Below are 16,546 nucleotides of genomic sequence, written 5' to 3' on the forward strand. Positions count from 1 at the left end.
ATGACTTAAATGCAGTTGTCTCTCCGTAAAGGACATTCTAAGGAACACTTGGTGCTTTCGTGGCTGTCAGCTCTCTGTTGTCATTGGCTTATAGCTCCTCCAAGTGATCCAATGACACTGCTGTAGTTACAGGCATCACATCAGCAACACAGGCACCAAAATGGAGGCCCCAGGAAGGCAAGAAGCTCAGCCAACTTTGTGACTCTTTACAGGAGCATGTCCAAAAGAATTTAGTAGCTTGGTGATACCTAGCAGCCATAGATGAATAAAAACACTCTGGGTGCTGGTGCCAGCACAAATCATGCTGTGGTTCTAACCACGAAGGTGAGAGAGTGCATCACGTAGTGAGTAGTAATCTCTACCCCAGGACCTCCTGAAAATGTTTTGTGTTGGGGGGCTGTAAAGGGTATCTAGTAATTCTTCTAAGTACTCAGTACAGGGTAACACCTCAACCAATACCAGACCTGTCTGTCTCTTCAGCTAAAGGATCACATCCACCAGCACTTCCCACATAGCTCTTTCAACTTGCATCAAACTTCTCCCAGAGGTCCGATCTTTTTAAAATAATGCATGACACTTAAAATTATAAATGATTTCCTGGCAGGAAAGATGTAGGTAAATAGGTGGGGCTGTTCCATTCTTGGAAAATCTATACAGTTTCTTAGAAGAGGTATGAGCTTAATCCGTTAGTGGCATTAGTAACTTTCTTTATTTTTTTTAAAACTTTGATATTGAAATTTGTAGCTGCTTTTTGTTGCCAGTGCCTTAAGTCAGAAAACCTTTTCTTAAATTAATTGTTAATGGGCCCGGCGCAGTGGCGCAAGTGGTTAAGGTCCTCGCCTTGCACGCCCGGGATTCCATATGGGTGCCTGTTCTAATCCCGGCAGCCCCGCTTCCCTTCCAGCTCCCTGCCTGTGGCCTGGGAAAGCAGTCTAGGATAGCCCAAAGCCTTGGGAACCTGCACCCTCGTGGGAGACCCAGAAGAGGCTCCTGGCTTCGGATCGGCATAGCATCGGCCGTTGCGCTCACTTGGGGAGTGAATCATCGGACAGAAGATCTTCCTCTCTGTCTCTCCTCTCTGTATATCTGCCTTTCCAATAAAAAAATAATAAAAATAAATCTTTAAAAAAATTAATTGTTAAAAATCAACACTTGTTTGAAAGGCACATTGGCAGAGATATCTTCTGTCGACTAGTTCAATCCTCAATGGTTGCAACAGCCAGGTCTGAGCTAGGCCAGAGCAGGAGCAAGAAAGGAACTGCTTCCTGCTCTGCCATGTGAGTATCAGGGGCCCAAGTTCTTGGGCTGTCTTCTGCCGTCTTCCCAGGCACGTTCGCAGAAAGCTGGATTGGAAGCAGAGCAGCTGGGACTTGACTTAATGCTCCAATTTGGGATGCCAGCATTGCAAGCAGTTGTTTAACCCATTATATCACAACTCAAGTCTCAGTTTATATTCATTTTTTATAATAAAGTGAACTAAAAAATCTACCCAAAAATTTAAAAATTACATCTTTTATTTAGATGTAAAGTGGAATTTGAGAATCTTACTTACTATGGCTTCTCGGCCTTTTGGCTAAGATCAAGTATGAGAATCTTATTTACTGCATACATAGCTTTTGGCTTCACTGAATATCTCAATTTTAACTCATGAAATTTTAAATATTTTCAATTTGTTTATACATAACTTTTATTTTCTCTGTATCTGTCATCTAATGATTTTTGCAATATATATTTTGTAATAGCAAGATGTATATTTGAACTTCCTCTTTTGACCTGATATCTGAATTTCCTTTAAGACATAGAAAAAGGAGAGGGAAATTTAATTGGGAACCAAAATAACATTTTAGAAAAGCCTGCTTCCCTCTGGCCTAGTATTGTGGTGAAGCAGGTTGAGCCAGTGCTTATGATTGCATCCCTTGTTGAAGTTTCTGGTTCGAGTCCCAAGTACTCTGCTCCCATTCTAGTTACTGCTCATGTGTCTCAGGAAGCAGTAGCTGCTGGCTCAAGTGTTGAAGCCACTCTACCCACATAGGAATCCCAGAGGGATTTCTGAGCTGCTGGCTTCAGTGTAGCCCAGGCCTGGCCATTGTAGCCATCTAGGGAGTGAATCAGCAGATGGAAGATCTCCCTCTCTGTTATTTTGGAGTTCAAATAAATAAATAAATCTTTTTTTAAAAAACATATTGGTTAATAAATATATGCAAATATGATCTGTCCATTAAAAGTAAACAGATTTGTAAGACTAAAATATACTCTAAGAATCACCTATCAATTGTAGATGTCTTTGATATTTTTCTCTACTGATCATCTAACCCTTATTAACAATGTAGATCTTGAACCATTGTGTATTTTTGCAAGAAAATAAATAGGAATATAAATCACTTACTTATAAATAACTCAGGTACATTTCAGATTTAATCTTAGATATTTATCTCTGCCCAGTACATGCTTTTTTTTTCATTACTTCATTGGTGTTTTGACAAAAGTAAATTAATTTTAATATTAGCTTAAGCACAACGTGATTAAGAAGATAAGCCTACTATAGAGAAAGCAACTATAGTTCTCAAAGGTAAATACAAGCAATTTCTCAGCTACATGCTGCTTTGGATAGTCCTTATTACATCTGTTTCTCATTAGCAAGAATAATTATGATTCAGGTGCTATAATTTTAACCCTGAATAATACCACCATTGCAGTTTAAGATATTTAACATTTAATCATATTTTCTTAGATAAGCATATCTTTTTTAAAAAAAAGACATCTGGTCTGAATTGTCAACATTTCTTTTTTTTTTTTTTAAAGATTATTTATTTTTATTGAAAAGGCAGTTAGATATACAGAGAGGAGGAGAGACAGAGAGGAAAAGCTTCTATCTGATGGTTCACTCCTCAGGCGGCTGCAACGGCTGGAGCTGAACCAATCCGAAGCCAGGAGCCAGGAGCTTCTTCCGGGTCTCCCACATAGGTACAGGGTTCCATGGCCTTGATTGCATTCCCAGGCCACAGGCAGGGAGCTGGATGGGAAGCAGGACTGCCAGGTTTAGAACTGGCAGCCATATGGGTTCTTGGTGCATGCAAGGCGAAGACTTTAGCCACTAGGCTACTGCGCTGGGCCCAAGAAGCATATCTTTTAAAAAAAAGTTTTTTTCTTTTAATTTGAAAGAGTTACAGAGTTGGAGGGGCAGAGAAAGAGGGGTCTTCCCTCCAATGGCTTACTACCCAGGGAACCGCAGTTACTTGGCCTGGACCTGTCTGAAGCCAGGAGCTAGGAGCCTCTGTCAGGTCTTCCACATGGGCAGGCGCCCAAAACATTTGGAACATCTGCTGCTTTTCCCATGCCATTAGTAGGAAGCTGGATCAAAAGTGGAGTAGTTGGAACATGAACTGTCATCCATATGGGATGCTGGTATGAGGGTGGCAGCTTCATTATGCCACAATGCCCTGCTCCAAACAAGCTTTACATTAGATTACATTAGAAGAAGTATTACAACTGACAGATTTTAAATAGCTGATAAAATAGTAGCTATGTGTTTATTTGTTTGTTTTAAAGAGTTTAACATGAAGCTAGAAAATAAAGTCTAAGGAAGCTCATAGTGCGTATTTTTAAACTAATGAAAATGTTTGCTTGATACAATTTACATTCTTGTGCCTTTTATCACAGAATTAAGCATGAGTTTGTTCAAAGTTCCCCTTTTTGTTCAGCCTAATTAATGTAAATATGCAGTTTTGTGTCCATTATTTGTGTTTATGTCATGAAAGTACCAGATAACAGTGATTTTGTTGAAGGCCTATTAATGGAAGCTCTTCCTATACAATTCTGAAATGAATTTAAATCTTACCAAAAAAAACGTTTCCAATAACCATTATTATCCCCATTTTTCTGTGAAGATACAAAAAATTTTTTGAAGCAATAAGAATCTTGCTTATGTGATCATGTAATCAAGTTGGTGGTCAGTAAAGGGATTTTAACTTAAATCTAACTCCAGAATTCATGTGAGTTTCACTGTGCTGTATTTTTTCTCATAATAATCAGTCTGTTGATTATACAAGTCAAAAAAAGTTAACTCCTTTTTCTGCAAACTTGGTATGCAAAAATCTAGATTCATTAACAGACAAATCTGATGGATGATTCATCTTCTTTAAATGATAAGGCATGACATTAAAAAGATTATTTGCTTTTTCAGAGTTCAGTTTTTCACTCAACATTTTTGGAATGTAGGCATTGTGGGATTGTATCAAGTGAGACAAACCTTGATTTTCTTATTTTATTTTTTTTATCACAGAGTAGGAGCAGGAGTGGGGATCCGGGGGAGAGAAGACGAAGGGACACGTCTCCTGCCAAGGCGGCAGGATGAGGGGGCTGCCAATGCAGGGGAGGACGGGGCAGAGCTAGGAAAGGGGAAAAGGGCAACCTTTATTTTGATATCCCTCTTGTATATCTACTTGGTGAATGACCGTTTCCAACCAGGTTCTAGGAGTTATAGGTTCTGGTGTGGAAACTCTTAAACCTAGCCTCACGAACCTTGGTTCTACTTCTTCTCATAGAAGGAGAAACGAATAGCACCTTTCTCAGGCCTGTTTGTGCTTTGAGAATTGATCTTAAAAGTAGTATTTGAAATTAGGCAATTATAAAAAACACAAACAACATGCTTATTCAGTGTCATCTAAAATCTAGGATGGTAATTTTGCTTGTATTATTTGAAAATTCTTGTCATGTATTCTTTATGTTGTATTATGCATTTTAAAATTTAGCAGCAGCCATCAGCTGGTTTTATTTTTCATATTTTAAGGATGGTAACCAGAATCACTGTGTGGAATCCATATGGAAGGATTCCATGATTGGCTCATGGCAACTGTAGCTAGCCTACTTTTTTTTATTATCTTTTTGAAAAGAAAAGATAGTCACTTTGTGATTTGTTCTTTGAAACAATATTTGCTTTAGAGAAAAGATTAGAGTAGTTTTTCCATGACTGCAAACAAAAATACTGTGGGGGTCTCACTCTGACATTGTGATTGGTATTTTATGTGGGTTTTTTAAAATGGTATTTTTGAATAGTTGTAGACATAAAAATAAAAAGTAGGTATTTTCTATGCAAACAGAGCATAGTATTTAGGTAGTTAAATTTGTATGTCCAGGTAAATTAATTTTTAATTTAAGAGAACATTTATTGGAAAGTTATGAATGTTAGCCTTATCAAAAATTCTTCCTTCTTGGACCCAGCGCAGTAGCCTAGTGGCTAAAGTCTTCGCCTTGCATGCACCAAGAACCCATATGGCTACCAGTTCTAAACCTGGCAGTCCTGCTTCCCATCCAGCTCCCTGCTTGTGTCCGGGGAGGGTAGTTGAGGATGGCCCAAAGCCTTGGGACCCTCCACCCACATTAAGACCTAGGGAAGGCTCCTGGCTCCTGGTTTCGGATTGGCTCAGCTCCAGCCATTGCGGCTGCTTGGAAAGTGAATCAATGGTCAGAAGATCTTCCTCTCTTTCCAATAAACATGAAAATAAATGTTTTAAAAAAATTATTCCTTATAGCTTATTAGATTGCTTAACAATATTGTGATTTATCAAAATCTTAGTGAGGAATTAAGTGCAGCCAGATAAAATGTTTCGAAATGCTACATAAAATTGAATCTGGTTTCCTTAGAAGTTTCTATCAGTAACAACTTCATAACAGTTGATTTCTCATTTTGTGAATCAATGCAAAAACCTTATTTGTAGTATTTCCAAGGAAATAGGTATAATGCCTGTTAAAAGATATGTCTGGGCTGTTTTTATTATCTGTAAAGAAAACCTTACTTTGACATTAAATCACTACCATTTTTTTAAATACCAATTGGAAATGTCAAGGAAAAATCAAATCATGAGAGCTGGCATGGGATCTCAACTCAAATGTAGTGATTTCTGAAATAAATTTGCCCTATTTTTATAGTGTCTTTAAATCTTAATTAGGCCATTTAGAAAGTCTTAAGAGATAATTACATGTTTTAGTAGAAGCATTTTCTGCTTAGTTTGCATAAAGCAAGCTGTGTCGTTAATGTGGAGTTTGTTGTTTTTAATATGAATTTTTATAAGAACTTTTTTTTATATAACAGATTTGAAAGGTTTGTTTATTATGTGCTGCCAGTTTTATGTTTACCTTAGTGTTACAACTGAAGTCAGTTACAGTTTTGGGAGTAAATACTGACTTTGTTCCTGTATTCTAAGTTTTTACAAGTGCCCAAACTTAATTGACATATTTGCTAATTTAACATCAGTCAGGATTTTCAAAAAACTATTGTAGAAGTTTATTAAAACTCAGGTTTTGTTACCAGTTTTAATTATTTGATTTTTAATAAAATGATTTTAAAGGGAGCAAATTTTTGGTATAATTTGCCCTTAGGAGCCAGAGTAAATGGCAGAGACAGTTTAGCTCTTTATGAAGGGAAAGATATGCATTCTAATTAAGTTTATAGATTATTTTCTTCAAGCAGCCATATGTAAAACTCAATTCAATAACAATTTGTCTAACATGACATAATTAACGTGGTGTCGGTATTAAAATATAGAACACAGCTCTTCATATTTAGTGATATTCATGTAACATTTTTGAGATTGAGAAGTAAACACTATTTAGTATTTATTCTGAGAAAGAAATCTTGTCATTCCACTAATACCACTTAGTCTACTGAAACTAAGTGTCGTGTTGGAGCCTAGCCTGTAGAGAAATGGATTTGCTGATATTTGTCACTTGGAAGAGCAGCCAGAGTTACTGTAGTCTGCCTGTGGACTACAGTAACATATACTGCTGTGTAAAAATCACCCAATAGTTTATTCATTCTTGAAGTGACACATGTAACTTTTTAATCACAATGATTTACACAAAGAAGCTAGCAATGTTTTTATTTTTTTATTGTCATCAAGCAGTTCTCTAGGAATTTTTAGCAGAATACCATTTCAGCCTATATCCTCGTCTGAAATACAGAAACTCTGAATAGGCTCTTAGTGCCTGCTAATAAAAATCAAACCAGTAGCCCCATTACTTTGTTACAATGTACATTGTGCTTAAGTATAAATAGGTTTGTTTTAGATAGATCTGCACATCTCTTTAGCCCTCAGCGGTTAATTTTACCAAGTTCAATTTGTCTGTAGGTTTTTCTGATTAGTAGAAAAGATTTTAAATCATATGGCCCCTGAAAATACTTTATTACCATTTACTTAAATCAACAATAGATCATGTACATGCTTATTTTGTGCAAGTCCCCAACACATTCTAATTAAAAGACAGCTTAAGGAAAAACAAACGAATAGCAAAGGCATTCCATCTTTATTTACAGTGTTTGGTTACTGTTTTCAGTGTAGGTGAACCAGTCTGAACAGCAGGAATACCCCCGGGAGAAGGACATCTTTAGCGATAAGATTTACATACCGTTAGCTCACAGTAATTGATTAGCAGCAGGGCTCTGTAGTTCAGAGCTAGCTGGACACGTTATTTGGGATTCCTTGGATGCTGTGGTTTTCCAAAGCTTGCTGGCTGCATGCTTGTTGCTTTTGTCCAAGACACAGGTAATTACTTGATAAAATGAAGTGCATCGCTGTGAACAATTGACCCTTTGGAACAATCCAGGCTGGTCAGCAATCTAAAACCACACTTTAAAGCCATCATTATAGCTTCAAACTTTAGAGTTTCCAAGGTGCAGACAAAGGTGTTGTCTTCCTTTAGTACTAGTCGAGTGCCATTTTCAGACTTGATGAAGTATTTGAACTGAATGATGTTTGATGATATGGAAAACTCCTCCGGAAACCCATCCAGCCTACTTTTGGACACCAGCACGATGCGAGATTTTATTTTGGATATGAAATCAGGAGCATTGCAGAAGATTCTCAGTCCCTGCGAGCGATCATGGTTATCTGTTATTTCTAAGAAAGTGGTCTCCCGGGGTGTTAACTGTTCTTTCTCCCACCTGGATTTCACTTCTTCAGCCAATCCCTTGAGCTGAAAGAATTCTGCCTCTTGTGCAAGAAGTTGATTTTCTCGAAACCCTTCGGGCAATAGAAGTTCTCCATTTCGTAGGAAGTTTAGGACGTGCCTGAAGAGGAGCCCATCCCTGTCTATGAAGTAGTGACCATCAGCGTCGAACGGGCAGAGGATTTTTCCGTTGACTATCCCTTCAAGGAAGGTGTCCGGGTACTTAGTCAGTGTTTGTTTTTGAGTAATGTATAGATATCCACCAACGTTGAGGGTCATCAGTGTGGATTTGCAGTTCTTTCCTTGGTCAGCATCCTCCAGGCTGTTATATTTCCCCTCGCACTCCTTTTCTTTTTCTCTTCTGTTTATTTTACGCTCCATTTTTGAAGATGCTATTTCAGCTTGTTCTTCTTGGCTTGGAGATTTTTTAAAAAGGAATACTGCCACACAAACACGCCTTTATTCAGTCCCAGCCTGGCGAGGGAATGGAAACGCTGGCAGCATCGCCTGCGCTGTCAGCTCAGCTTTGCAGTAGGTGGCGTATCAGCTATGTGTGCAGGAGCTTTCTGGAGTAAGACGGAAGGGAGAATTTGCATTTAACTGTATCAGGGAAGGGATTTGTTGAGAGAGGATTTTCATGCATAGTCCTTCAAGTGAGAGCTCCTCAGAATAAATTTAATTTCCTCTTGCCAGCTAAGTAGTTACAAATGTTTAATACTTCAGTCACATATGGAGTATTTGCTAAATGGCTTTTAAATTATTTCTTAGATATGTTTAATACTGAATAATAGGGTCATCTTTTGAAAACCATGCACATTTAATTAGTGTTATTTTTAAAGTGAATCATAAGTAGAAAACCTAAGTTTAAAGAAACTATAAATGTATAGAATTTGTTATCCTGTAAAACAGTACACATTTCACAGTGGAGTACTCATATTTGAAACATAGCTAAGAATATTTAAACATGTCATTGTGATGATGCACTTGAATTTAATTGAATTTGCATAGGAAACTGACTTGGACAATGCTTGATTTAAATAAATCAGAATAAATTTTTCTGACAGCTTCCATAACAAAAGGATATCATTTTTTTAACCTAAGACAAAAAAAAAACCCCAACTTTTGAGTAATCTTTTTTTATTTCTTAGTTAAGATATCCTGTGGAAATTCACAAGTTTGTGTTACCCTAAAGCTGCTTCAGAATGGAACAAAAATGTGGCTACTGTAACATATACTGTAACTGTGTTGGGTTTGTGCCTGTGCATGCGTCTGCGTATGTGTGCGCCTTGTCTTGGAACAATAGGAGCAGGATGGAGCATGGAAGTACCTGCTAGATAATAGTGCCATGGATGATTCCGTGTCTGTTTCTCAAAGGGAGAAAGACAAGCCCAATGCCTAGCCTTTTTTGTTTTTTGACTTGGGAACCAGAATAGAGTAAATGTAATGTCCTTTCTACCTCTTAGCTTCCTATTGCTACAACTTGCCTTTCCAGGCATTTTTAAGGTTCTGAACTTTGATTTCTAGAATTCAGTGACCCAGTGATAAGAAATGTGGACGCTGTCCTCAGTACTTTATTTTTTGTTTGTTTGGGGTCTCCCCCCCCCCCCATTTACTGAATTATTCTGAGGATCTACTTTGGTTTTAGAGTTAGTCTACAGGGTTTATATTACTCTGATGTGTGTATATACTTTATTGCATTAGAGGTGTCTTAAAAATTCTAAGCTTAATGCTGGTTGAAGTATTGGAGCAAATCTTTCCAAAAATACCCTTTATTTTCTTTAAATAATATTTTCTTCATTTATTGAAATCTATGTATTATTAATTATGGCAGATTTTGCATTTATCATTTATCTGTTACTGAGATTTTCAAAAGCCCACTGAAATTAAACAAGAGAACTAAGCCGTAACATTCTTATAACTATGTTTTTGTTTAGTCCATGAAATTTATCTTACTTGTTTTACCAAAGATGTAATTGCATCCTGGAGAAATTTTGGTGTTTTGTCTGGGACTTTACAGCTTTCTAGTGGCATAGCCAAGCCTTAGACACATGCTTCAGTTCTGCAGCATTTAAGAAGCAGTAATTCCTGTGTTCTGACAACCTTATGTATGTTGATTCTGTTCTTTTAAGTATCTTTTCTATGGCTATGCCTTTTTGAGACATACTGTTCTCAACTTTGGAGATGCATTTGTAGAAATTTTATTTCTCATTACAAATGGCCACTGCATATGATTCTCATCATATAGTAGGAAAATCAACACAAGCCTGGCAGTTTTATTTGTAGATTTTTATGGGACAGAATTGGTATAACATAGCTGTAGTATAATGGTGAAAACCTTGCTGGCGGTTTTTGTGGTTTTTTGTTTTTTTAAGATTTATTTGTTTTTATTGGAAAGGCAGATATACAGAGAGGAGGAGATAAAGAAAAGATCTGTCCTGATTCACTTTCCAAGTGGGTGCAACGGCCAGAGCTGAGCCGATCTGAAGCCAGGAGCCTCTTCCAGGTCTCCCATGTGGGTGGAGGGTCCCAAAGCTTTGGGCCATCCTCGACTGCTATCTCAGGCCACAAGCAGGGAGCTGGATGGGAAGCAGGGCCGGCAGCGCACAAACCAATGCCCATATCGGATCTTGGCACATGCAAGGCAAGGACTTTAGTCACTAGGCTACGGCGCTCCAGGCCCTGGAATTTTCTTAAGAGTTTAAGTAATTTAATGCAGTTGAATACTGTGTAACACTGAATCTGCTTCCTTTCAGGTTTGGTCTGTCCTTTGGTGCCCCAAGAATGTTGGAATGGGGCCCACCAACCCCTCAGCCTCACAATAGAGCCACCTACACATGCTAACTCGCACGCTGCTGATTTCTCTTACTGGATTTCCAAAGGCACTGATGTGCTTTCGGCTCCAGGTGTGCCTGGGCAAATTAGTGAGCCACCCATCATGTGCCCCTCAGTCTTTATTGCTCACCTAGACTTTCCTCTACACTCTTGGCTTTTGCACACCTGTAATGTAGGATTTGCTTGCTTCCTGGGCCCAGCACAATTGTGTAAATGAAGGCTTGTTTTAGTGTCTTTAAGTAAAAGCAAATATAAATCCATAGAGCTTTCCTTTTGTGTCCTTTTTGTCCCAACTTGCAGTCTTGACAAATGGCACCCAGTAGACCACACCTTGCCTCCTTTTCCCTGCGTTGCCCCCATTAAGGCAAGATTACTGCAGTTCACAGAAATTGAAGAGGTTTTGTTAATCATTGCTGCCTGTTAGGAGTACACATACCTTTCTTTAGAAGGCCAGCTCGACTTCTCTGTGGTCTAAGTTTGTATTTATTTGTAGGCCCTAAAATGGTAATTTAGTACATGTACCCTGGTTTATATGACTTTTTCCTCCCCCACCCGCCCTGCAGACAGAAACTGCAATGAATCAGCTCAGTGGTTTCAGCATAGAAGACCAGCTCTTCTAGATGAACCTGACCATTAGATTTGAGGCTTACCTGCCTTTTCAGGCAGAAGGATTTAAAATTGTAAAAGGTGGAGGCCCAAGTATGTTAGCCTTATTTTAGAGTTTGATCACCTTTTATTTATTTGTTTTTAAAGATTTACAAAGAGAAGGAGAGACAGAGATCTTCCATCTGCTGGTTCCCTACCCTCACTCCAGCCCCCACCTCATTATATAGTCAGGGTTGGGCTGTTCCAAGGCCAGGAGCCAGGAGCTTTTTCTGGGTCTCTCACGTGGGTATAAGGGCCCAAGCACCTGAGCCATCCTCTGCTGCTTTCCCAGATCACAGGTGGAGTAGCCAGGACATAAACACGTGCCCATATGCAGTGCTGGTGCTGCAGGCAGAAGCTTAGCTTACACACTCCAAGCCAGCTCACCAAGTTTTATCACCTTTATCTGAGACATCTATAACTTCCTGTAAAAGAGCCCATAAGCTAACTTTGAATATTTAAATAGATCCATGGTGTTAGCTTAGCCTATTGTTAATTGAACCCAATCCCTAATCAAATTCTGGCAAAACTTTGTACTATAAGGTAATGCTATTCTCTTACCATGTGGGTTATTCAGAACTTACTTCAGGACTAGGAAGAATTTTTGTCTGCCATTATCTACACATGATATCATCATAATATAGACTTGCTCATTTATGTATCCAGGACACTCTCTTGTCATAGAAGGAAGTAGATCTTACCACAGAGGTATCTCCTGGTTGGAAGATAGCAAGATTTGATTATTTCTTTGGATTCACCAACCTTGCCTCCTTGAAATTCACGTACTGCTTCTCACACCTTTGCTAAGAACGCAGTGCTTCTCTATCCACATTCTGTACTTCTACCAAATGATTTTGATTTCTGTGCCAGTCTTTTTAAAGGATTAGTTCTATTTCTTAGAACGAAAGTAAAATCAGCCACAGTTGGAAAGGCACCTTTATGTTTTATTGTTTCCCTGCCCTGAACTTCCTCACATTTTCAAGGTCATTCACTTTGCCCTTCCTTCACCTTTCACCAGCTGCCTGTTTGCCTGCCTGCCTGTCTTTCTCTCTTATTCCCTCCCTCCCTCATGCCCTCTCTCCTTTCCTACCTTGCTTGCTTCCTTCCATTCATCTGTACTCCCTCCCTCCCTTCAGATTTTTTTTAAACATATGGCTGGTTTCTTCATAGCTTCCTTTATTGAATAGTGTTGAATGTGAGAAACATTTATTTTTGTATTCACCTATGAATATTTTACATTAGTTCTTGTGTATATTTGTTAAAAATAAATTATGTCATGTAATATTGACATATGTTAAGAATTGGGGATTTCTCCATGTACTTCAATTCTACTTCGTCGGCAAAACTTCAGGTTCATTTTGAAATTCAACATTGATCCTCATTCAGTGTTGTCTGGGGCTGGTACCGGACTAACACAAACACTGTGGCAACTTTCTTAGGTTGCTGTCTACGGCATCTCGTAACTGCGTAGAGTGCTTGCACCTTTCTAGGTGAAGACCATGTGAGTGTGACTATTTGATTCCACTCTGATGAATGCTCTGTCAATGTATTGATGTTGAACTGAATGTTCAAAGAAACTCAAGAGCCTTGGCTGCATAAGCCAGTTTAAGCCTCATTTGAGGAATATAGAAAAGAATAAAACACAAATGACAGACTAATCAAGAAGCTCAGACAAAATTCCATTCCACATTTCTTTCTTTTTAATCACATGGGTAAACTTGACAATTTACAAATTCTATTAGTTCCTATTTTGAATGTACTTTGAAACAGTGTTTCAGGGAGACCTGTTTTATAATTTTATAAGCAGAAGTCATACATTAAGTTGGTTAAAAAAGTCGTTTAAACTAGCCTATGCTTAATTATTCACTGGAAATTTTTATTGTAACCCGATGAGCAAAGCACTTCTGTGTGCCATTTCAAATGAACATTGAAATTATAATGTTGTACTGAACTTATTTCTATAGTGCTGTTAAGCAAATTGAAATTTTGCCATCTCTGGAAAGAAGGTATTTTTAGGTTAATGCCCATTATTTACAGTCTCAAGATGAGGGACTGAAAAGATGATGATGTTATGAAGTCATTGACCGGGGGGGGGGGGGTCTTTTCTCCTAAACGCTGGACCTTCCCATTGAACTTCCTGTTACTGTCTTCATATCCTCTGTGTCTCTCGGGGCTGGTTTATGTAGAGGAGAGAAGGGGACCTGAAGAGATGGAAAAGCTTGTGACTTACGGGAGCAAGTGTACCTTATTATTCATAGAGGAAAGGAGTTTTAACTTAGGGTTAGAAACTCTAATGTATTTTACATTTTTTCTTTAAAAAAAAATTAGGTATAGATCTGTTTATTTTCATTGGAAAGGCAGATTTACAAGGAGAAAGATCTTCCTCTTGGTTCACTCCCCAAGTGCTGCAACAGCTGGAGTTGAGCTGATCAGGAGCCAGGAGCTTCTGGTGGGTCTCCCAGACAGGGTTAGGATCCCAAGGCCTTGGACTATCCTCTGCTGCCTTCCCAAGCCACAAGCGGGGAGCTGGGTGGGAAGTGGAGCAGCCAGTTCATGAACTGGCACCCATATGGAATCATGGCATGTGCAAGGCAAGGATTTAGCCACTGAGACATCACGCCAGGACCTGTGCATTTCTCATACTTGTTTCTGATATTGAAGTCTATCTTTAAATGATTGACTTATTAAAGTTTAATATCAGTATTTTATCTTAGTGGTACATTAGATAATTGTGAATAGTACGATTGATGTCATCTTTGAGTTAATGAAATATTTAGGCAGCCCTATAAATTATTCCCCTCGTATCATGAGAAAATTAAATTTATGGGAAGAGAGGAAAGGAAGACGTGTCTGTGTATAGGTGATAGGAAGTGGAGAGAGATAAAGAAAGAGTTAAAGTGATCTGTAGGGGTTATAAAAATGCTCCCACAGCACACTAAACACAGAATCTGGGAATGGGTCCAGTCAGTGTTGTGTGTATTTAAGTTCCCTATGATGGATGATAAAACAGAGTTGAAGCATCATGTTAAGGAAATGAATGTGTTGAAGAGTGGTGATTGACCTCTACCCTTTCATTGTGGGGGTCTTTAATTTCAGAGTACTTGAAAAAACATAAATTAATAAGCTACTACTACTACTATAACTAATAATGCACGGTAAAGAGAACAAGAGCATCCCAGATGGACAACAGCTTGAGTCCTGGCTGTTCTACTTGTGATTCAGTTCCCTGATTATGTATCTGGAAAAGCAGCAAAAGATAGCCCAAGTCAGTGGGCCCTGTACCCAAGTGGAAGACCCAGAAGAGGCTCCAGGCCCCTGGGAACCTGCTCAGCTCTAAGCTTTGTGGCCATTTGGGGGGTGAACCAGTGGATGGAAGGTCTCTCTGTCTCTCATTTGGTTTCCATAAATCTACATTTCAAATAAAGTTAAATAAATCTTTTTAAGAAAAGTTTCCACTTTGTACTTTAGCTAGCCACTTTTCTTTCTATTTCTGGGTTACTGGTTTGTTTTGTTGTTGTTGTTGTTGTTGTTTGGGGGGGTTGTTTTTGTTTTCACAGTGACTTTTGTTAGCATTGCACCACAGAAAAGTACCTTCCTTCCCTCCTACTGCCATTCCAGAGTGAATGAGTTGATATGTTTTCTAAATCCTAAGTTGCAGTTCTCAAATTATGGTTTTAATATCGTGCTCAAAATTGGGAACATCTAGCACAGCGAACATATGAGAGACCTTCAAAAAAGTTCATGGAAAAAGCACATAATATGTGATTACTTATTCATTACCTTTAAGATAATCAAGTGCTAACCTTGTAGTTTTCTTGAAATCTGTTCATTATTGTTTATTCCTAAAATTCTTGAAGATTAAATAGAAATGCAAACATCAATTTGCATAGCTGAGTACAGATCAACTTATCATAATATAGGCATAGGAAGTTTACCTAACTGGTTAAAATGCCAAGTGACTTGTACCATAGGCCTCATCTGAGAATCACAGGATAACAATAATAAAAAAAAAGTGAAGAAATTATGTTACATGAAAAGAAAGCAAACAACTATGAAATACTAAAAATGGTTTACCTTTTGAATGTACTTGCTCTTTGAGAATATTACCTCTATCTTTTTCCAGTGAGTATAGGCACAGGTGTGATGTAAGGAAGAATCAAGGCAGTAACTGAGTCTTGAGGATCCCTTCAGTGTCTTGGTTATCAACCTGCTTGGTCTGTGTCTTCACCGGAGTTGGATGAGCTCTTGCCGACATTCAGCTGGATCCAGAATGATCTTATGAATTGAATGCCTCTAACTTCCTGATGTCTGTGACTTCCACACATACCTGATCTCATTGTTTACATGCCAATGCTAATAAGCACCCTTCTCCTTAGTCACTACTTGTTCAAACTAAGAATTTCCTTGACTGGTAAAAAAAAAAAAATGCTAGTCAGCCTTTTCAGTTGTCCCAAACGAGAATATCTTAAGTTCAAAAGCAGAGTAGAAAGGTTCAGCCTGGAGGCAGCACGTTAACCTTTGTCACTTCTTGGGCAGTTTCGGTTTTTGCAGTGGCTTGAAAGAAATATTTTCACTCAGTTAAAATTTAATTACATCTGGGTCCTTTAGTATATACTAGAGCAAACCAAACAAACCTCACTGAAATAATAAAATGTCTTCAGCTGATGAGTAAAGCCAATGTTTTTCTGGTAAAATATAAGTAGGAAAGATCTCAGAGGTTCCAGTGATTGCATTATATAGACACCATGGCCCAGAATTTATTTCTCCAAAGTAACAGTGCTAATTCACAACAGAAACATAACTGGAAGCCTTCCATTCTTTTTTATAAGACATATTTTATGTAACTTGCTCTTTAAATTTTTCAGAAACTAAGTGACAGGGTATACATTTAAAAAAAGATAATGTTAGCAACGGTGTTTGTGCATACTTGTTCTTTTGGTTTCAAGGAGCAGAAATTAGTTAGCAAACCAAGCTGGACAAACAGGGTAGGTGGCCATGGGAAAATTTAGAAAGGATTCTAGAATACGTCCCAGAATCTAAGAATTGAACAAATGTCCAAACTCAAACAAAAGTAGGAACTGAGCCTGTATGAGGCCTTCAGTAGGATGGGCTTGTGTAGCTTTTT

General features: G+C 38.3%; 2 protein-coding genes across 3 annotated transcripts in view; one reads left to right on the forward strand and one right to left on the reverse strand.

Annotated features, from left to right (window-relative positions):
- The window catches only part of GTF2F2 (general transcription factor IIF subunit 2), a 132,280-nt gene that overhangs the window by 48,438 nt on the left and 67,296 nt on the right, over nt 1-16,546 (forward strand). The window lies entirely within an intron of this gene.
- On the reverse strand, nt 6,889-8,513 carry KCTD4 (potassium channel tetramerization domain containing 4). The gene has a single exon (XM_040991374.1). The coding sequence runs from the start codon at nt 8,323-8,325 to the stop codon at nt 7,546-7,548; it is 780 nt and encodes a 259-aa protein (XP_040847308.1). The 5' UTR covers nt 8,326-8,513; the 3' UTR covers nt 6,889-7,545.

The sequence above is a fragment of the Ochotona curzoniae genome, unplaced genomic scaffold (genome assembly GCF_017591425.1).
Source record: "Ochotona curzoniae isolate NIBS_2020 unplaced genomic scaffold, NIBS_Ocur_1.0 contig_64, whole genome shotgun sequence".
Classification (NCBI taxonomy): Eukaryota; Metazoa; Chordata; class Mammalia; order Lagomorpha; family Ochotonidae; genus Ochotona; species Ochotona curzoniae.

Coding starts and splice junctions, on each gene's coding strand:
- KCTD4 (XM_040991374.1), bottom strand. CDS start 8,325: ATGGAGCGTAAAATAAACAGAAGAGAAAAAGAAAAGGAGTGCGAGGGG.